The following is a 21,238-nucleotide window of genomic DNA, read 5'->3' on the forward strand; positions in this document are numbered from 1 at the left end:
TTGAAAACCAGACCCCGACCTCTTTCTCTCTCTCTCTCTCTCTCTTTCTTTCTTTCTCTCTGGTTTTCCGTCCTCCAGACCTCCGCAGGACATCAGCCTGGAAGAATTTGACGACGAGGATTTGTCAGAAATCACGGACGACTGCGGCATCGGCCTGAACTACGACTCGGACCACTATGAGAAGGTGAGAGACGAAGGGACTGCGGAGGACCACCAGGAACGGATATTTGGCTACCTGGCTCCTGACTTGAGACTGCATCTGCACTGCAGAAATAATACACTTTGACACGGCTTTAATTGCTGTGGCTCCATTACATGGAATCCTGGGATCTGTAGTTTGTTGTTGCGCCATTGCTCTTTGACCAAGAAGGCTAAATATCTCACCAAACTACAAACTCCATTGGGACATTGTTGTTAAAGCGGTGCCAAGCTGCATTAATTCCGCAGTGCAGATGCAATTCTTTTTTGACCAAGGGGGAAAACAGCTGGGTTTCCAATCCCCCAGGAATGCCCCACCGCCCTCGGCTCCTCTGCTTTGCATTGGGTTGGGGTTTTTGCGTGTTTCTTTCCATTAAATGCCCTGATGCCCACTAATCCTTGCCAGGCTCAGGACACGCAGCAGCGGCAGATTTCCATTGCTGGCAGGGTAGAAATCCTGGCATTGAAAGCCAGTTGCAGGCACCCTTTGGATGAGGAGGATGGTCAATAGCGGCAATACAAGGGCTTTGGTTTTAAAAAGAAGAAGGAGCAAACGTCACAATAGCATGTATTCATTTATTTACTCCTTCTTTAAAAATATCTTTATTCAAAGCTATTTATATTGCATTAAAACATACTCACACTCAGAGAAGAAACACAAAAACATATCTATATCCCAAGGGATCTCTGCCTTCAACCTTATATTCAACCTTATATAATATTCCAGCTCTCGTTCATTCCTGTCTTTCCCTCCTTTTTCCTTTCTCATTTGCTCTCTAGACTTTCTATCCCTACCTTTCCTCCCTATTCCTTCCCTCCTTTGCCTCCTTCTCCTTTCTCTTAACCTTCCCTCTCTTTCTTACATCCCCATTTCTCCTCTGTCCTCTCCTCCTACTATGTATTTATTTACTCCTAACCCTATGACTTAAGGCAAGTTCCAAAAGTGAGATACAGATCAACGTTCACGCCACTCAAAACATGCAAAAGTTAACTACACCAACAGCATTAGAAGCCCTTTAAAAGCGGCAGTTTAAGAGCAAAGATGCTCCAAAGCAGAAGGGCAGGTGAGGCAGGCCATAGTTTTGGACACAAGAACAGAGGAGCAGCGGACTAGGGACAGCATTTTGTTCAATGACAAGATGTCAGTGTTCCCCGTGAGCCATTTGGCACGGAAGCAAACACAGGCACCTCCATCTCCATTCATAGATGTTTTGGAAAACCTGCCTAGCAGCAGCATACAAAAACATGCAGCAAATCACAAGGGTATAGTAGACGTATTTTGGCCGGTCAGGGAACAGCTGCCATTAAGCCGCAATGGAAAATCCGCAAGCAAGCACCATGCTATAAAATGATTAATGTTGAGCCTTTCACCTGGCATTTCAGATTGTCATTGTTAGCGAGAGAAAGTGCCAGTTAGTCAGTGGCAGGTTTAGCTGCATGTGCTGGAAATGGTTGGTCTCTTTGCTTTGAGATTTCTTGCAAACTTAAGAAGTCTGCAGCTTCTAAAAATTTACATGGTTGGGGATGCTTTTTCCTTCAACATGGCTCTGCCTTACTATGACTTCAATAGTTCTCATTAATAATTATCATTAATTGCCGCCTCCCTCCCTCCCTCCCTCCCTTCCTTCCTTCTTTTAAAAGTCAGTGCTTCTGTGGAGCCTTTAAAAGCAGCCTGACTTGCAATGCAGCCATTTAGCAAGTGAAGCTGTTCACTGAATGGTGAGAACAGAGAATGAGCGATGCTTCTTCTCCATGGTTTAAAAAATTAAGGAGTCGTTTTTCTAGACCAAATTCCAGCGCCGCTACAGTCTTCTCATAGTGCTGCTATTCTACATTTACTTCTCTGGCTGCTTCCTGTTGCATTCTGGGGTTTGTAGTTCAGTGAAGCCTAAGGGCTCTCTGGCTGAGAATTCTCAATGCTTTTCCATAAACTGCAAATCCCAGAAATTTGCAACAAGAAGCAGCCGGAGCAGTAAAAGTGGGATAGAAGCACTATAAAAATGTAGTGCAGTAATCTCCAACATGGAATGAGAAATGTACCAGTCAGGCTCTTGTGAGAACAGAACAGAGCGAGGCTGCTGGCACATTGCAGAAGTTTCACAGAATCAGGGAATCCTAAATTTGGGAGAGACCCCAAAGGCCATCCAGTCCAACCCTATGATGCCATTCAAGCCCTGCCTGGGACAGATGGACACCCAGCCTCTGTTTAAGCTATCATGGGTTTTCTTGTTCAGAGGAGGTCTGCCATTGCCTTCCCCTGAGGAGGCTGAGAGAGTGTGACTTCTTGCCCCAGGGCATCCAGTGCATTTTCATTCTCAAGTGAGGATTTGAACCCTGGTCTCCAGCTTCCAAAGAAGGGGACTCCACGACACTCCAAGGCAGTGCACCCTGCCATCAAACAGTAGCTTGACACCACTAACTGCCATGGCTCCATGCTATGGACTCCTGGGATTTATAGCTTGTTGTGGCACCAGAGCTTTCTGACAGAGAAGGCTAAACATCGCAGAAAACATCAAATATCGGAATTCCATAGCTTTGAGCCATGGCAGTTAAAGCAGAGTCAAACTGCATTAGTTCTGCAGCATAGATGCGCAGACTTAGTTTAAAAGGAGAGGGGCAAGCCCTCCTTGAGAGCCAGCATGGTGCAATGGTTTGAACATTGGACTGCAACTCTGGAGGCCAGGGTTTAATTCCTGACTTGGTTATGAAACCCACCTTGGGCAAGTCACACTCTCTCAGCCTCAGGGGAAGGCAATGGCAAACCTCCTTTGAACAAACCTTGCCAAGAAAAACCCATAAGTTCACCTTAAGGTTGCCATAAGTCTGAAACGACTTGAAAGCACACCGCCACCACTGCCACCAACAAGCCTTCCTTTCAGTGGCTTTGGTAGATGAGACGGAATGGGGCATCTCCTGTCTAAGCACCTGGGGTGGTTGCGATGTGCATCAGTGTGTGGGTCGGGGAGTTGTGCGCATGGTGCCCCTGCAGAGGGCATGAAGCACAACAGGGCTGTCCTCTCTCAGCCACCTTCATCTGCAACTGACCAGGCAAGTGACCATCCCCTGAGGAATGGCCCTGCCTCAGCAATAGCTGTTGAGTTGCGGTTGCTTTTTCTTCCAGCTCTGTGTATCCCTCCCTGCTCTCCTGTCCCCTCTTTCCTGCCACGCATTCACGCCAGCCCTGCAGGGTAGTCACCACTTCCAGGAGGTGGTGAAGCAGAGAAAATGGCCGGCAGAGACTGACTCCCTGCCTTGAATGGGAAGGAGTGGGTTGCCTCAGATGGGAATAAGGGTGGCCAGGAGGAGTCATGCTCAGCAAGATCCATGGGCCACCATTGGCCAGAGCCCATTAGCAGAGGAACAACTTATTATTATTATTATTATTATTATTATTATTATTGGATGACAACTCTCTGAATAGCCCAGTCAGCATGAAGCATTCTGGGATTGTAGCCCTCTGGGGGATTCTGGGAGTTGTAATCCAAAGCAAAACTTTCACTGGCTAGTGAAAGTTTATTTTTTAAAATTTAACAAAAGTATTAAAAATTATACTTGTTGCATAGTTTATGGATGATTATATACTATATAAAAGCAGAATATAACCCCCTTGGAAATTTTTACCAAGTGACCCCCTTCGCTGTGACCGTGCCCCTAATCCACTTTCATCTCCGTACCTGTTCTGACATAACATTCATCCATTGCCATATAGTCCTCCTAAGACATTTTCTACCTGAAAATAGTAATTTAGCTTATTAGCTCATTGGTTGTATACATCCTAAAAAGGATGAAAATAAAGTCTCCGCTTCTTACGATCGCCTTGTTTTGCAACATTCTAGGATTGGACACCAATCTTTCTCAATTATCTCTGCATCCTTATGATTTAAATGAGAGCTCAGTTTATCACTTGCTATCATTTCTATAAGTTTTAGTAGCCATTCATCTATCTCAGGCATTTTCTGCCATTTCCAACAGTTGATTATTATTATTATTATTATTATTATTTACGCAGCACTGTACATACGATCAATTAAGATAAAATAAAGACCTGCCAGTGGCTCCACTCTACAAAGAACAACAGAGATTAATCCATATATTAAATTAGAAGCAATAAAATAAACAACACAGGTTAAATACTTTGAATCCTGAAATCAGATGATAGGGGCTTCTGGGAGACCATTTACTCTCTCTGCTTCTCAGTCCAGAGCATCTAGCATTAGTTGGGTTGCTAGGTCAGGACTATCTCGGGTCTAAACTGCACTGCAGAATTAATGCAGTTTGACACTGCTTTAATTGTCGCAACTCAGTGCTGTGGAATGCTGGGATTTGTAGTTCTGTGAGATGTTTGGCCTTCTCTGCCACTACAGACTACAGATCCCATGAGGCCCATGGTCACGGAGTCCCAGCATCCACAGCCTGTCTCTCCTTGCCTTGCAGGACTGCCTGGTGCTGGAAAGGTGTGAGCAGCCGCATCCCACCTGCACCTTCCAGGATGATTTCCAAGAGTTTGAGATGATTGACGACAACGAAGAAGAGGAGGAAGAGGAAGAGGAGGAGGAAGAAGAGGAAGAAGGGAATGGACTAGAGGAAGCGCCGCCATCCCCTTCGGCCTCTCCAATACCTTCCCCGACGCCAGAGGAGACCCAGAAGCACCGTCCCACCACCCTCAACCTGACCGTGACGGGAACGCAGGTGAGTTCGGGAGGCCTTGGGGTGGCACCTCTGCACCTCACCTTTCCCAAAGGCAGCACCTGAGCAAGGCAGGCTAGGAGGGCCCCCATCCACCAAGCCTCAGGCCCCAAGTGGAGCCCTGGTGGCGCAGTGGTTCAATGCCTGTCCAGCAGCCACTCACTCAAGACCACAAGGTTGCGAGTTCAAGACCAACAAAAGGGCTCAAGCTCGACTCAGGCTTGCATCCTTCCGAGGAGGGAGCTAAAATGAGTACCCAGACTGTTGGGGGCAAATTAGCTTACTTGCTAATTAGCTTACTTGCTGTTCACCGCTATGATCTTTGGAATAGCGGTATATAAATAAATAAAACAAAACAAAACAAGTTACCTTTAGCCCTACATTACAGGCCCTTGGTATTCACTGGGGTTTGGTGCCAGGACCTGCCATGGATACCAAAATCCGTGGATGCTCAAGTCCCATTAGATACGATGGGATCTCATTATTATTATTATTATTATTATTATTATTATTATTATTATTATATCATCATCATCATCATTACAGTGAACCCTTGGTATCTACTGGAAGTTGTAAATCAAGGTTCGCTTTTAGGTGTGTTTATGTGTGTGTGTGTAAATACAAATATTTGCATGCTGTGGATGGTTGAATCCATGGATGCAAAACCTGTGGATACGGAGAGCTGACTTTATAGCACTATGGTCCCACTTTTAATTGCCATGGCTGCATCCTTCATTAACCAGGGATTTGTAGTTTGCAGAGGCACTAGAGCTATTCCCTGGCAGAGAATGTTAAATACCTGTTTTGGAAACTGCAGATCCCCAGATTCCATAGGATGGAGTCAGGATGGTCATTAAAATGGGATCAATGTGCATTGTGTAAAAGAGACCCAACATTGTGGCCGTGAGATGGCTGGGATGCAGCTGCCTCTGTCCTTTGGAAGCCAAATTTTGCAAGATAGAAAGAGAGAGAGAGAGAGAGAGAGAGAGAGAGAGAAGGTTTTCTCCCAGGACTTATTTCACCCATTTGTTTTTGTTCTCAATACATACAGTGCGCCCTTTCTTTATGCAGGGAATCCATTCCGCCCCCCCCCCCCCATGCGTGTAAGGCAAATATCGCATTTGCTCGGGCCCCATTGAAAAAAATGGGGCTCATACATGCGGTGTGGTGCAGCGCGCATGCCAAGGACACACATGCCATTGCCACTTCCGTCGTATAGCTTTCAGTGTAAGCTGAAAGCCGCATATAGCGCGCACGTGTATGACTCAGGCACACTGTATATCCTATCCTTCCAGTACCCAAGGAGAGTAGCTTTGTAACAATAGGAAGATTGAGGGGGAAGAGGGTGTTGCCCTACAAGAGGGTTGGCAACAGTGGTGCTGCCAAGGTCCAGTTTCCCCCATAGACTTCCCTGCAACCAGCCCAGATATTTCTGTTTTCCTCTGCAAAATGGCAACCGTAAGGGAACTTCCTTCAGGCACTGTCACCATTTTGAGAGGGAAACTGAGGCATTATGGGGTTGTGTGGAGCTCTGGGGTGTTTGTGGGGGTGAGCTGAGGGGTATCTTTCAGAATTTTTCACAGATCTGGGGGCTTCCTGGGTAGTTTTGGGGCAAAAATTGCTCAAAAATCATGCCTATTTTAAAAAATAACATTGGAGGGGATTGAAGGGCTTTGGAAGATTGGGGGGTTCAAGGGCCACAGAAATGAGGTTCGGGGTTGCCACATTATGCCCATCTTGTCCCTACAGTCCAATGCGGCTAGTGCTGCCCAAATCTGCTGCAGGGAGGCCTAGTGGTTTGAGTGTTGGACTAGGACTCCAGAGACTAGGGTCCAAATCCCGGCTTGGCCATAGAACACTATTGGTTTGCCTTGGGCAATAAGTCACACTCTCTCAGCCTCATGGGAAGGCAACGGCAACCCCTCTCTGAACAAATCCTGCCAAGAAAACCCACAATGGCTTTGCCTTGGGGTCGCCCTAAGTTGGAAATGAAGGCACACGACAACAAAACCAACAACTGTAAAGGAGCTATCCAAGGTACTGGGCCCTATTTTGGAGCGATCGGGTTTATCATCTTGGATAGCCCCTTTAAAGTTCACACTCAATTCCGGAGCAGATTCCCCACCCCATTGCCATGGAGGCCAGCAGCTGCAATGCCCTATAGCTCTATGGGAAGAGAAGCAGAGAGCGAATGGTGTGTTTCAAGCTAGTCCAGAAGGCTATTGGAAGAGAGCGGTATACTAGATTTTTTAAATCCTGGTGTGCGTTGTTCTTCTTCTATCGAAAGGGCTGGGAAAAAGGTTGGTTTGGGGCCAGGGAGAGAGATGGAGGCCTGTGTGGTTTGAGAAGGATGGGAAATGCACCAGAAGGGCTCTGGCATCACTTAGCGGGGCAGGGGGGGTGGTGGCTCCGGAAGCATTTTTGCATTATAAATAAACCATGCCAACGTTGCTTCTTGTATTAAAAGCTGCAGCCCAGAGAGCAAAGCCTGCACCACAATGCATTATGCAAACAGATGTGTGTGTGTGAATGGGAGCCTCATCCATCTGGCTGTCTCTGGTCTCAGGCTTCTCCCTCCACCGATTGGGTTTTTGGAGCATGATGGAATTCATGGCATTCCAACGGATGGGGCTGGGAAGTTAACACACAAACACAGCAACACACACAGAGGGACATCGGTTAAAACTCTGCACGCAGAGCTATGCCTTGTGTTGGGTGACAATGCTGTTGGAAAGCAACATAGGCTGCATCAATAGAAGGATAGCGTCTAGATCAAAGGAGGTAATAGTGCCACTCTATTCTCCTCTGGTCAGGCCCCACCTGGAATATTGTGTCCAGTTCTGGGCACCACAATTCCAAAAGGATGTTGAGAAACTGGAGCCCTGTGTCCAAAGGAGGGCGACTAAAATGGTGAAAGGTCTGGAAACCATGCCCTATGAGGAACGACTCAGGGAGCTGGGGATGTTCAGCCTGGAGAAGCGAAGGTTAAGAGGTGATATGATAGCCCTGTTTAAATATTTGAAGGGATGTCATATTGAGGAGGGAGCAAGCTTGTTTCCTGCTGCTCCAGAGAAGAGGAACCAGAGCAAAGGATGGAAGCTCCAGGAAAAGAGATTCCAGCTCAACATTAGGAAGACCTTCCTGACTGTAAGAGCTGTTTGACAGTGGAACACACTTTTTCCTTGGATATTTTGGTGGAGTCTCTTTCCTTGAAGGTCTTAAAACAGAGGCTGGTTGGCCATCTGTCAAAGGGGATGCTTTGATTGAGAGTTCCTGCATGGCAGAAGAAGGGACTGGACTGGATGGCCCTTCTAGGGGTCTCTTCCAACTCTAGGATTCTATGATTCATTCCACGCTGCATCCGCATTGAAGAATGAATGCAGTTTGATACCATTTGAACTTCCATGGCTCCATGCTATGGAATTCTGGGAGTGAAAGCAGTGAAAGCAGTGTCAAACTGGACTATTTCTGCCCTCTGTAATGCTGGCAAATGTGCCACCAAAGCTGCAGCAGAAAACCAAGCAGGCTCCCTCTTCCACATTGCAACCCTTGAGATTGTTATAGAGGGCTCTGTTGTTATTGCGCCGCTCCGTCTTCTCTTCTCCAAGCTAGGCTTGTGGGCCTCTGTCTGTGCCTTCAAGTTGCCTGTCTACTTATGGAGACCCCGTGAGTTTTGTAGGGCTTTTCAAGGCAAGGAATCCTCAGGAGGATTTTTGCCAGTTCCTTCCTCCGAAATGTAGCCTCCAGCCCCTGGGATTGGTTGCCAGTCTCCCATTCAAGTACTAACTAGGGCTGACCTGGCTTAGCTTCCAAGGCCAGGCTTGTGTCTGTTTGTGCGCATGCTAATCCTATGTGTGGTGACAGCTTTTGCGTGTTCTTCTAACTAAACACTGGAAAGGGAAAACAGCGCTTTCAGTTGAAGAGTGGCTAATTCAATTGATGGACATGATTAAATGAGATAAACTTACCTGTGGTTTAAACAATAAGTCATTAACCGAAGTAGAAAAGGTATGGTTCCCAGTGATAAAATACTGGAATAAGAATTGGCAAGGTCTGATAAAATAGTGCTTTGCAGTGAAGTGGGAAACTGTCACATATAAGACAACTTCAAACTCAGCGTGAGAACAATATCTTTCTATTTGCCCTACCTTTTGTTGTCACGTTTCTCCCCCTTAGAATCATAGAATCCTAGAGTTGGAAGAGGCCCCAAGGGCCATCCAGTCCAACCCCCTTCTTCTGCCATGCAGGAAATCCAAATCAAAGCATCCCTGACAGATGGCCATCCAGCCTTTGAACCTTTGTGATTTTTGATAGGCAGATCCATTGAGAACCTTTCATAATTTAAAGAACGGTGATGATAGGATGACTTAAGCAATAACGGAAGGTAAAAAGCATGATAAGTTAAGAGTTAGAAGGGGACCAAAGCCAGATCTTGTGTGTCCATGTGCCTTCAAGGCATACGGCGGCCCCATGAATTTCAAAGGGTTTTCTTAAGTAATGAATCCTCAGAGGGAGCAGCACCTGGATCCCTCGGCAGTCTCCCATCCAAGGATTAACCCTGCTTAGCTTCCAAAATCAGCCTTGGGTTTGTGTGTGTGTATATGAGCCTCCAGGTCGCCTGTTAACGTATGGCAACCCCGTGAATAACTCGGCAATCCCGTGTGGGTTTCGAGGGCTGTTTGACCTGGCAACGGGGAATGGGTTTGGCAATGCAGATCTGCACAGCAGGGAAATTGGCAGATCTTCCCCGGAGCCTTTGTGATGCACAGCATCGATGCATTCACGTTACGGAGATGTGGAAACGGCATGTACCCATAACACGTGTCACCAGACAATTCTGATCACAGGCGCAGAGGAGCCCATGTTACTTTCCCCTTAGCGTTTTGAAGAAGGTCTTTTCTGTAAGAGCAGTTTGACAGAGGAATAGATTGCCACTGAAGGCGGTGGGCTCTCCTCCTTTAAAGGAGGCCTTTAAATGGAGCTTGGATGGCCACCTCTTAGAATTAATAATAGTAATAATTTGTTTTATTTATATACTGCTATTCCAAAGATCATAGCGATGAACAGCAAGTAAGCTAATTAGCAAGTAAGCTAATTTGCCCCCAACAGTCTGAGTACTCATTTTAGCTCCCTCCTCGGAAGGATGCAAGCCTGAGTCCAGCTTGTCATGGATTCCTGCATGGAAGAATGGGGTTGGACTGGATGACCCTTGAGGTCCCTTCCAACTCTAGGATCTTATGATTCCCTGATTCTATGATCTTTGCAGTTTATAATGAAAGGGGGGAAGTGTGGCTCTCCAGACGTTGCCCAGACTGCAATTCCCATCAGCTCCTGCCACCAGCCACTCTTGGGGAATGCTAGTAGTTGCAGTCCAGTCGCTTCTGCTAACCCCGATCTATCATTATTTATTGAAGTATCTGCCCCCGTCCTTTTCCGTGGGACCTCAGGGCAGCGGGCAAGGAAGACCAGGAAAAACCAATTTAAAACAATTGGTTGCTGTTGTTTGTTGCTGTGCTGTGGATGTGGCATATCTCGCTTTCTGTAAGGCCTTTGACAAGGTTCCCCATGATATTCTTGGCAAGTTTCTTCATAGGGGATTTTCCATTGCCATTGCCATCCTTTGAGGCTGAGAGAGTGGGACTTGTCCAAGGTCACCCATTGGGTTTCCATGTCCATGCGGGGATTTGAACCCTGGTCTCCCAGTGTCCTGGTCCAACACTCAAACCACTACACCTCGCTGGCTCTCTGTTTAAAACAATACTCCAATTTAAACAGGATAAAAAGATAACAAACACATTAACACAGCTTAAAAGGGTAAAGCAATTAAAACCATGTACTGTATGCATTTTGGAAAAGCAACACACACACACAGTGCATCCCTGCAAAGGCTTTCATGATAAGCCATGTTCTGTCTTGGCATTGGAAAGAAACCAATGTTGGTGCCAATTGGACCCCCAAGAGGAGGCTGTTCCAAAAAGGAGGCCTTCTGGATATTGTTTCACTGCTTTCCCAGCACATTTTAGGCTGAATTAAGGAAACTGACTATTCCAAAGACACACATATCTCCAACTGCCCCAGCCCCAATTCATTCTCTGTCATCCCACTTTTCCAGCTGCTTTGGAAAGGCCCCAGTTTCTCTCTACTCTTCCCACTGACTTTCCCCTTTTGCGCATGGCTTAATTCAACTGCTGCAAACTGAACTCGAAGCACATAGTTTGCCCTCAGCTGACTCAGCAAGGAAGGCAGACTCTTCCCTGTCGGCTCAGGCAAAAGCAAGGTGCTGCAGCTTCTCCTCCATTTTTTCTCATTCCTTATGAACAACTTTTGATCTCTGGGCTACACTTTGCTGCTGCTTGACCACAACGGTCCCAGTTTTCATCGGTGAAATGTTGGAGGGAATGTCTTCAAAATCCCTTCCGAAAAAGCCGACCTTTTCCTCTGAGGCTGCATCCAGACTGCAGAAACAATCCAGGTTGACACCGCTTTAACTGTCGTGGCTCAATGCTATGGAATTCTGGAGACTGTCGTCTTTTGTGGCAGCAGAGCTCTCTGACAGAGAAGGCTAAATGTCTCACAAAGCTGCAGTTTCCAGAAATCCATAGCATTGAGCCATGGCAGTCAAAGTGGTGTCAACCTGGATTGTTTCTGCAGCGCGGATGCAGCCTGCCTCTCCTTCGTTCCGCATCCTCTGGCTGGGTCTCTCCTGCACTGCTCCAGCTGTTTTCCCCCTTCAATCTCGTGTTATTTCATGTGCTGCCCACTAATCCCCCTCTCCGGATTAAGGTTTCCAACCATCCCCTCCATTTTGCTTAATCTGATGCATGCTTAACCCTCTGTGAGCCCAACTGAGGGTCCAAAGGGGGGTCTCTCCCACCCAAACTGAACTGGGGCACAGAGTAATGAATACCAGGCAGAAGGGGATTTGGGGGGAAACCGGAGCAAGGGAAATCCATGTGCAGGACTGAGGCAAAGCAGATCAGGAGAGAAAGCTTTTCTGGGCTATTAGATCGAGCTTCTCAGTGCAGCGAGGGATGGGTTTCTATGCAAAGGAAAGCCATTGCCAGCCAAGAAAAAACTTTCATTGAAAGGGCAGCAGGGAGAAGCAAATGCAAGGCTACTTCTACACAGCAGAATTAATGCAGTTTTGACACCGCTTTAATGGTCATGGCGCCATGCTATGAGATTCTGGGGCTTGTAGTTTTCTGAGATATTTAGCCTTCTCTGTTGGGTGCAACAACACACTACAAATCTCAGGACTCTATGGCATGGAGCCATGGCAGTTAAAGGGGTGTCAAACTGCCCTAAATCTGCAGTGCAGATGCAGCCGAAGGGTGTCATGGCCTCTTGGAAGTGGACCCTGATTCACCTCTGAAGGAGTGCCTTGCCCATTTGGTCAAGCTTGAAAAAGTTGCTTTTATGGATTTGTAACCTTGGGTTATTGATCTGAAAATGGTTGGCATTTAGTAAGTCTTACTCAGTTGTTGTTGTGTGCCTTCAAGTCATTTCCAACTTATGGTGACTCTAAGACAAAGCTATCCCAGGGTTTTCTTGGCAAGATTTGTGATCCAGCGGAGGAGGTTTGGCATTGCTTTCCTCCCCTGAGGAGGCTGAGAGAGTGTGACTCGGCCAAGGGTCATCCAGTGGCTTTCATGTCCGAACTGGAGTCGAACCCTGGCCTTCAGAGTCATAACCCAGTGCTCAAACCAGTCACCAGGCTGGCCCAGTCTTACTTTACTAAAGTTACCAGCTTGGTAGATGAAGGGAAGGCTGTGGATATTGCGTATCTGGATTTCAGTAAGGCCTTTGACAAGGTTCCCCATGACGTTCTTGCAGTTCTTGATCATCTTGTTTTTGGCAATGGAATGCTCTTGGATGACCCTTGGCGTCTCTTCCACCATTCAATGATCCTAGTTTAAATATTTGAAGGGATGCCATATTGAGAATTGTTTTCTGCTGCTCTAGAGAACAGGAGACAATGGAGCAATGGATGCAAGCTCCAGGAAAAAGAGATTCCAGCTTAACATTAGGAAGACTTTCCTGAGAGTAAGGGCTGTTCAACAGTGGAAGATGCTCCCTTGGAAGTTGGTGAAGTCTCCTTCTTTGGAGGCTGTCTTTACGCAGAGGCTGGAGGCCCATCTGTCAATGGGGTGCTTTGATGGAGAGTTTCTGCATGGCAGGAAAAGGGCCATGGACTGGATCAGGGCCCTTCTTGGGGTCTAGGATTCTCTGATTCGACACGTTCAGTAATGTTGCTTAATGTCGCTTCCTCTCTGCTGCTTGTTTTTTCTTTTTCTCATTTCCTGCTCAGTGATTATTTATGCTGCTGAGTAGCTTCCTTCCCACACCTTCCCCGCTTTCAATGCTTTCATGCTCCGTCATTTTACTTAGCAGCCTCTCCTGCTACAGTTTCTACTCTTTACGTTATGTTCTGCTCAATACTGAATTACCCCTTAATTAACCTACATGGCAGCATGGTGTAGTGGTTTGAGCGCTGGTGAGAAGGGTTTGAATTGCGCTGGGTGACTTTGGGCAAGAAGTCACACTCTCTCGGCCTCAGAGGAAGGCAAAGGCTGGAAATGACGTGAAGGTACACAATGACAACAAAATGCCCGCCTTGAGTTAAGAGATAAAATATTAGTTCTCTTTCATTTATTTTGTTCTTCTCAAAACAACTAGTATTTTATGGCCGGGAAATCTTATATATGAATACCACGGCAAGGATATAATATGCGCAATATTGGAAGATCAATATCCTACCGATACAAGAAGAATGGATAGTTAAGGTCAGAGAGGCAACGGATATGGACTTAGTTACAATGAAATTAAGAGGAAAGGCAAATACAGAAGAACGGACCTGTCCCCAACAACATGGAAAAGAAAAAGGATGGCATTTACTACAGTTACATGTTAGTATCTCAAATGGATATTTGAGTTTGTACATAAGGAGATTTCTATTGAAGTTAGGTTACACAAGGATGAAAGATGAGAAAGATATGTAAGGAAGTTTACATATATAGAAATATAATTTACAGTAAGAAGGTTGAGCTCATTTTGGATGAAGGAAAACTAATAGAATTGGTCTGGAGGTGTCACTGTTAATGCAATGTATTGCAATGTTAGGTTTATGCTATTTGTCTATGTTATGTCTTTTGCATGTTTGATGGTTTGTCTATATTGTATAGTTTTAATTTGAGTACACTAAAATCTAATTTTTAAAAACCCCAAACTACTAGTATTTACAAAATATAACCAGCAATGAAAGACAAGGGCAAGGAAGGCCCTTCCGCAGGAAACCAGCCATTTGCCACGGAGGCTCCAGTGGAGCTGAACTGGAGGCACCAGGAAGAACAGGAGGGACAAGCAGGAAGCCTTGGATTGAAATACATCAAATGATATCAAGGCGTTTTAGCTTGGAATGGTCTTAATAGCCTTTTGTTTTCCTGAGCTCAGTGGACACAACTACGATTGAGCGGCATTTGACTTCAAAATCACAGATCAGTTCTGAATAAACCTGGTAACACAATGAAGACTCTGTGTGTGTGTTGCATGCCTACAGGTTGTTTCTGATTTATGACAACTCTAAGGGTTGGGTTTTCTGGGCAATATTTGTCCAGAGGAGGCTGAGGCTGAGAGAGTGTGACTTCTTGCCCAAGGTGGGGTTTTGTGGCCGAGTGGGAATCGAACCCTGATCTTTAGAGTCTCCAACACTCAAAGCACACTAGATAAATAAAATGATAAGCGTTGCAGCCTCTCCCACTCCCACAACTTTGCAAACATGCTTCTGCTAGCATTTATTATCACTCTGTGCTGCCTTCAAGAAGCAGACTTATAGCCACGAAAGCTTATGCCAAAATCAAAACTCCTTACAGGCGTCCCTCCTTTTCCACAGATGTTTTTATCCATGGATTCAAGCATCCATGGCTTGAAAATATTTTTTTAAAATGTATAAATTCCAAATAGCAAACCTTGATTTTGCCATTTTATATAAGGGACACCATTTTGCGATGTCATTGTATTTAATGGGACTTGCGCATCCACGGATCTTATTATCCACGGAGGTTCCTGGAACCAAACCACGACAGATAAAAAAGGCCCACTGTAGTCTTAATGGAGAGGCGGGGTATTATTATTATTATTATTATTGCCTCCACACGTGTTCCGCTCTGTCCTTTCCGTCCCTTCTTCCTTTTTATGCTGCAAGAGATTAACTCTGCTCCTTCTTTGAAAACTGTCTTGCTGTTAGAAGATGGCATGGCTCCTCTCTGACCCACTTCTTTTCCTTCTTTCTGTCCAAGCAGGACTCCCTGAATAACAACAGCGGCTGCAACCCGGCCCCCCCTCCACAGCAGCGGGCCACCTGGCAGGAGACGCTCCTCCATTCCACGTCCTCCGCGTCCTCCGCTTCGGCCCCTCATGCCGGTGAGTTTTCCTCCTCTTTTCCTGGGTGGCAGATTGCAGAGTATGTATTAGTGTGTTTCCTGCCTTTAGACTCTCTGTGTGATGCAGCAGCTAAAAAGGCCAATGTGATTCTAGGCTGCATCAATAGAAGTATAGTGTCTGATCAAGGGAAGTCATAGTCCCACTCTATTCTGCTTTGGTCAGGACTCACTTGGAATAAGCCTGTGTCCAGTTCTGGGCAACACAATTCAAAAAGGAATTGAGAAACTGGAGAGTATCTAAAGGACGACCACCAAAATGATGAAGGGCCTGGAAACCATGAAGACCTGTGAAGAGAGACTTAGGGAGCTGCCTGGTATATTTAGCCTGGAGAAGAGAAGGTTAAGAGGTGATATGATAGCCCTGTTTAAATATTTGAAGGGATGTCATATTGAGGAGGGAACAAGCTTGTTTTCTGCTGCTCCAGAGAACAGGACACAATGGAGCATTGGATGCAAGCTCCAGGAAAAGAGATTCCAACTCCACATTAAAGGAATCCTCTGACCATAAGGGCTGTTCAACAGTGTGACACACTCCTTTGGAGATTTTGGTGGGGTCTCCTTCTTTGGAGTCTGTTTTTAAACAGAGGCTGGATGTCCATCTGTTAGGGATGCTTTGACTGTGAGTTCCTGCATAGCAGATTGGGGTTGGACTGAATGGCCCTTGGGGTCTCTTCCAACTCTATGATTCTGTGATTCTATTATTCCATGACTTTGGGGTTTATACAACATAAAAGGCGATGGCTTTCCCCAAAGGATCATGGAAAATGCAGTTTTGCTAAATATCTCTAGTCCTATGTCCTCCTAAGTTCATAGAATCCTAGAATCCTAGCGTTGGAAGGAAATCTCAATCAAATAATCCCCGACAGATGGCCACCCAGCCTCTGTTTAAAGACCTCCAAAGACGGAGACCCCATCGCTTTCCATTGAAGGAGTGTGTTCCACGGTCAAACAAGCCCTTACTGGCAGAAAATTCCTCCTAATGTTGAGCTGGAATCTCTTTTCCTGGAGCTTGCATCCATTGCTCCTTTGGGTCCTATTCTCTGGAGGAGCAGAAAACAAGCTTGCTCCCTCCTCAGTGTGACATCCCTTCAAATATGTCATAGAATCCTAGAGTTGGAAGAGACCGCAAGCCATCCAGTCCAACCCCATTCTGCCATGCAGGAATTCATAGAACTACAGTTCCCCATATTCCTAGGGAATCCATTTAAAACCGTTGATATTTCTTAAGACATTACATCAGAGAAACTCTAAGCACCTTTCAGTCAATAAAGTTCTGGAGCAGAATCCGCTTCCATTTAAGATGCTTTAGATCCATCTAAGAGCAAACCGAAACCGCTGGTCCTCTCCTGCTGAGCATCTTTTCCCCCAGCTGCTGCTGTGAGCTTAATTTGCTTTTGCCTGAGAGCCTCCTGGGATTCGGACTCGGCTCTTGCTGGCGGCACGAGGACGTCTCGTGATTTACTGTGAAATTGCAGAGACCGTCCACGCTGCTACTAAACAATCCTCTCGGAAATGGCAGCAGGAGGAAGAAAATCCCCTGTAGCGGTCAGGCCCAAACCTCCCTGCAAGATCCATTACCTCCTTGGGGAAAGGGAAGGGAGGCAGGGCAGTTGCAGAACCTCTTCCATGTTGGAGAAGGAACGCAAGGAGGTCTGTGTGCCCCAATTTGCTCTCCTGCGGGTTGCACCAGTGCATGACAGCACTCTGGAAGTGGCGTTGTGTCACTTCGGGCCACCATTTTCAGCCAAGAAAGCCCCCATCTGAAAAAAAAATTGTGTGTGTGTGTAAAAAAAGCAAATTGCCAGGAAGAAAAGCATGCCAGAAAAAAAAAGGGGGGGGGTCTTTAAAATTTGGGATTTTGGATGATTGCAGGACACTCAGGGGCCACAAAAGCAGTCTTCAAGGGCCACTTGCTGCCTACAAGCTGCACTTTCCCAACCCTTGGTGTAGGTTGAACCTAGTCCAAGCTTGTCTTTCCTTCAGCTGTTTGGGGAAGGGGTCTTCAAGGAGCTTCAAGAGGTTGAAATGACAAGTGCGCAGGATGGCTAGGATTTAATGGAAGTGGGGAAGATGGTGATTTCATGGATGTCCTGCAAGTGGACGGCCCCACCAGACTTCTTAGAAGGTTGAGAGAAGAGTTGCGTCCCAAGATCTGAAGGTACATGCCTGTCTGTTTTCCCTTGTAGGGCGATCTTCTCCCTCGCACCCGTGTCTCCAGGACGGGCCCTGCTTGGATTCTCAGGGCCGCAAAGGCCAGCCAAGTCCAGCTCATGCTCCTTGCAAGCCACCATCCTGTTACGATGCAGAAGGGAACAGCCAGGAGTTGCAGGACGGCTCTCCTGCTCTACGCACCGGGGAGGACTACAACATGAATATCGTCTCCTCTGTCCCTTGCGCGCGGCCTCCTTTGGCTTCCTCTGGTCCAGCACCCACAGAGCTTCCTGGCAGCCCCACAGGCCCTACTTCAGCCCCACAGGAGTCTCAGTCCCCCCATGCCAGTCCCCACAGGTCGCCCGCCACAGACAGCTACTGCGCCAGGTTCCAGAGGGATGCGGTGGCATGCAAGGAGAAAGAGAAGGTTGCCGGGAGTCCGGTCATCTCTGCCAGCAGGGAGCCAGGCCACACTTCCCCCATATACCCAACTGACCGTGGTGGCACCCCGCTCTCTGAGGATGAGCTGACAAAGGGCTACAGAGATACCGGGTCCACAGGGCATCACCCCACGGCTGCCCACAGAAGCCTAACTGGGGCAACCAGGGAGTTGCTCAGCTCTGACGTGGAGGGTGCTCACAGGAGCCAAGCGCCCAGCGTGCGAGGATTACCGTCCGCCTCCTCGGACACCACGTCCCCCTCCTCGGATCCTGGCATTGAGGCGGACCTCACCAGCCGCAACTCCAAGGCCTTCCCCCCATGTGGCCGGCACAGCGAGGACCTCAGCTCGCCAGGCTCCGACTCGGACGTGGAGGGCGAAATTGAAGCGGCATTTGTGTGCAGCGGGAACCGCCTGGTCAGCAACATGATCTCCAGCATCTCGGAGACAGAGCTGGACCTGAGCAGCGACAGCAGCAGTGGGCGCTCTTCCCACCTCACTAACTCCATTGAGGAAGCCAGCTCCCCAGGGTCAGAGGGCGAACTGGAAGCAGACCTGGATGCCCAGGGTGTGATGGGCCTGAAGGATGCCCTCCTGCTGGACACGGGCAAGGAGGAGGAGGGCACAGAGCTGCCTGCGGAAAAGAGCATGGTGCGGAGGGATAGCTTGGCTGAACTCAAGATAGAGGAGTACTGCGAGGACCCATCCGCCCCCATTGACCAGACCCACGTCTCCCTCTCGGCCCATCTGGAGCTGGAGATAAACCCCGATCACAGCCTGGAAAGCCTGCGGCGCTCCTTCTATTTACCAGTGGGGCCAAAGCTTCTGCCTGAGGGGGAGGGTGACAATGACGAAGAAGACGGAAACAGCGAATACGACTCTGAGTCGGACTCCGAGTCTGAACCTGACCTCAGTGAGGACTCGGACTCCCCGTGGCTCCTCAGCAACCTGGTGAACAAAATGATCTCGGAGGGCTCCTACCCCATCAAGTGTGCTGAGGAGTGCTTCCCTTTGGCCCACTCCATCTCAGATACCATCTCTCCGGCCTCGGACCTGGAGCCCGAGATCCCCAGTGAGGCCCTGGCCGAGAGCCAGCCGTGCCCACAGAAAAGCATCGAGCTGGTGGACATGGAGACCCTCCGCTGCTCCCTGCAAGGGGCCGAGGAGGAGAAGCCCCCTGAGCCCAAGCCAACAGCCCTCGAGAAGGTACCTCGCGCCAGCGACCGGGGTTCATCCTACCTGTTCATGAGCAACCCCACCAATGACACCATCACACCTGTCTTCCCAGGGCGGCCACTCTCAGGCTGCTGCACCAACGCGCCTGCCCCCAAAAGCTTGCGCTCCCGGGAGGCCCCCGGCAAGGCTGAGCTGACCGCTGCACCAGAGGACTGTGGGATTGATGGAGACCTGGACTCAGGCATCCTGGAGGACAATGACATGATCGACGACATCCGGTTAGAGCCCAGCGAGGGGCTGGACGTCTCCACCGCGAAGACCAACCGTTGCTTCAGCTTGGCCTACTCCCCCGAGGAGGGCGAGGTGCCCTGCTTGGGCAGCCTGAAGGGCTCCCCATTCTCCGAGGAGTTGCCGCTGCCCCCTCCGTCCGTGGTCCTGGACGACTCCTTGGCCTACGATTCCATCAAGTACACCCTGGTTGTGGACGAGAACACCCAGCTGGAGCTGGTCAGCCTCAAGCGCTGCACCTCGGTGCTGAGCGACGACAGCGAGCTGCTCCGCGCCTGCGACGCCACTGACCTGGAGGACGTGGCCAGTGACTTTGGGGAGGGGCTGGTGGCCCCGGATGGGCGCGGTTCCTCCTCCTCCTCCTCAGAGGACTCATCCCCCGAGGCTGACCTCCATTTCTCCAAGAAGTTCCTCAATGTCTTTGTCAACAGCACCTCACGTTCCTCCAGTAAGTACAGTCAGCCCTCCGCATTTGCGGCTGTTGCGGCTTTGATTATTCATGGATTAGTACGTTCTGTCTAGGAATCTCTATGTCCTCCAGGGCAACTCTGTTGGAAATTGACCATAGAGTTGTGCTAGAGATTACTAGAGAAAACACTTCTGTAGGCATGTGTAGGTCCTCCAGCATGAGTCTATGGTCAACCTCTGACAGAAGTCACACTGGAGGACCTAGAAATTCCTAGAGAGAACATTTGCCTAGGCCTTTGTAGGTCCTCCAGTGCAATTCTGTGGTCAGCCTCTGGCAGATGTTGACCATAGAGTTGCTCTGGAGGACCTAGAGCAGTGGTTCTCAACCTTTGGCTCTCCTAATGTTTTGGACTTCAGCTCCCAGAAGTCCTAGCCAGCTTGCCCAAATGATCAGGGATTCTGGGAGGTGACGTCTAAAATCCCTGGAGGACCCAAGGTTGAGAACCACTGACCTAGAGGTTCCTAGAGAGGTATTTTTTCAGGTAAAAAAATGAGTGTTTTTTATTTGTAGTTTTCCCACTTTCACAGGGGTCCTGTGCCCCTCACTCCATCTAAAGTAGAGTGTCCATTGGCATTTGGGTGGCATTATCAGGACCCATCAGTATCAGGACCCATTGATGCAGGGATTCAGGGGTCCCTCCTTTTTATTATTATTCTCCTTGCTCCCAAAGAGACCCCTGCCCTCTCTCTGCCCACAGGGTCAGTGTGACCCATCCTCAGGGGTCTTTTTCCTGCCTGGGGTCGGGGTCTCCATTAGCTGCCCACTTGCCTGGCACCCCAGTATGGGATTGGCAAAACATGCCACTTCTCCCCACCGATGGGTCAGTTTTCTTGATGGGCATCTCCAGTCTGCAGTCATGCTTTCCAATTAATCTTCTATATTTTTGATCTAATTGTATGGCGCACCCAGAACTGTTTTAACTTTAACTCTTTGTGTGTTTTCAGCGGTATAAAGGGTTCTACGTGTATTTCTTTTTTCGTTCCGCAGCTGCCTTGAGTCGCACTCTTGTAGGGTGACCAGATGTCCTAAGCAGAAAGGAGGACGAGGCACTAGAAAATGTAGGACATTCAAGACAAACGTAGGGCATTACCAAATAAAAGCTAAAAATGCTGCCGTATGACATTGGCAGCTAGAATTGTTTCTAACTCAAAAGTGGAAAGAGAGTTCAATCCCTTCGATGCAGGATTGGTCAATAAAACTGTTAGAAGTGGCTGAATTTGAGAAATCGACTCGTTTCATGAAAGATGGAAGTTCAGGGAGATTTCGACATAATTGGGAATGGTTAATGAAACATCTAAGTAATACGCGGGGAGAAATGGCAACTGTTCTGAGAGTCTGTTGTGTGTGTGTGTGTGTGTGTGTGTGTGTAATGAATTTTAAATTATCCTTTTA

General features: G+C 48.0%; 1 protein-coding gene across 1 annotated transcript in view; it reads left to right on the forward strand.

Annotated features, from left to right (window-relative positions):
- The window catches only part of LOC149311502 (C-Jun-amino-terminal kinase-interacting protein 2-like), a 61,075-nt gene that overhangs the window by 26,000 nt on the left and 13,837 nt on the right, over positions 1–21,238 (forward strand). The window contains exons 2-5 of the mRNA XM_089527322.1: positions 79–184; positions 4,633–4,887; positions 15,183–15,303; positions 17,510–19,825. Of these exons, the coding sequence (XP_089383448.1) occupies positions 79–184; positions 4,633–4,887; positions 15,183–15,303; positions 17,510–19,825 (2,798 nt within the window). The remainder of the gene's footprint in view (positions 1–78; positions 185–4,632; positions 4,888–15,182; positions 15,304–17,509; positions 19,826–21,238) is intronic.

Source organism: Sceloporus occidentalis, unplaced genomic scaffold (genome assembly GCF_023333645.1).
Source record: "Sceloporus occidentalis isolate IW3139 unplaced genomic scaffold, rSceOcc1.0.p SCAF_5, whole genome shotgun sequence".
NCBI classification, from domain to species: Eukaryota; Metazoa; Chordata; class Lepidosauria; order Squamata; family Phrynosomatidae; genus Sceloporus; species Sceloporus occidentalis.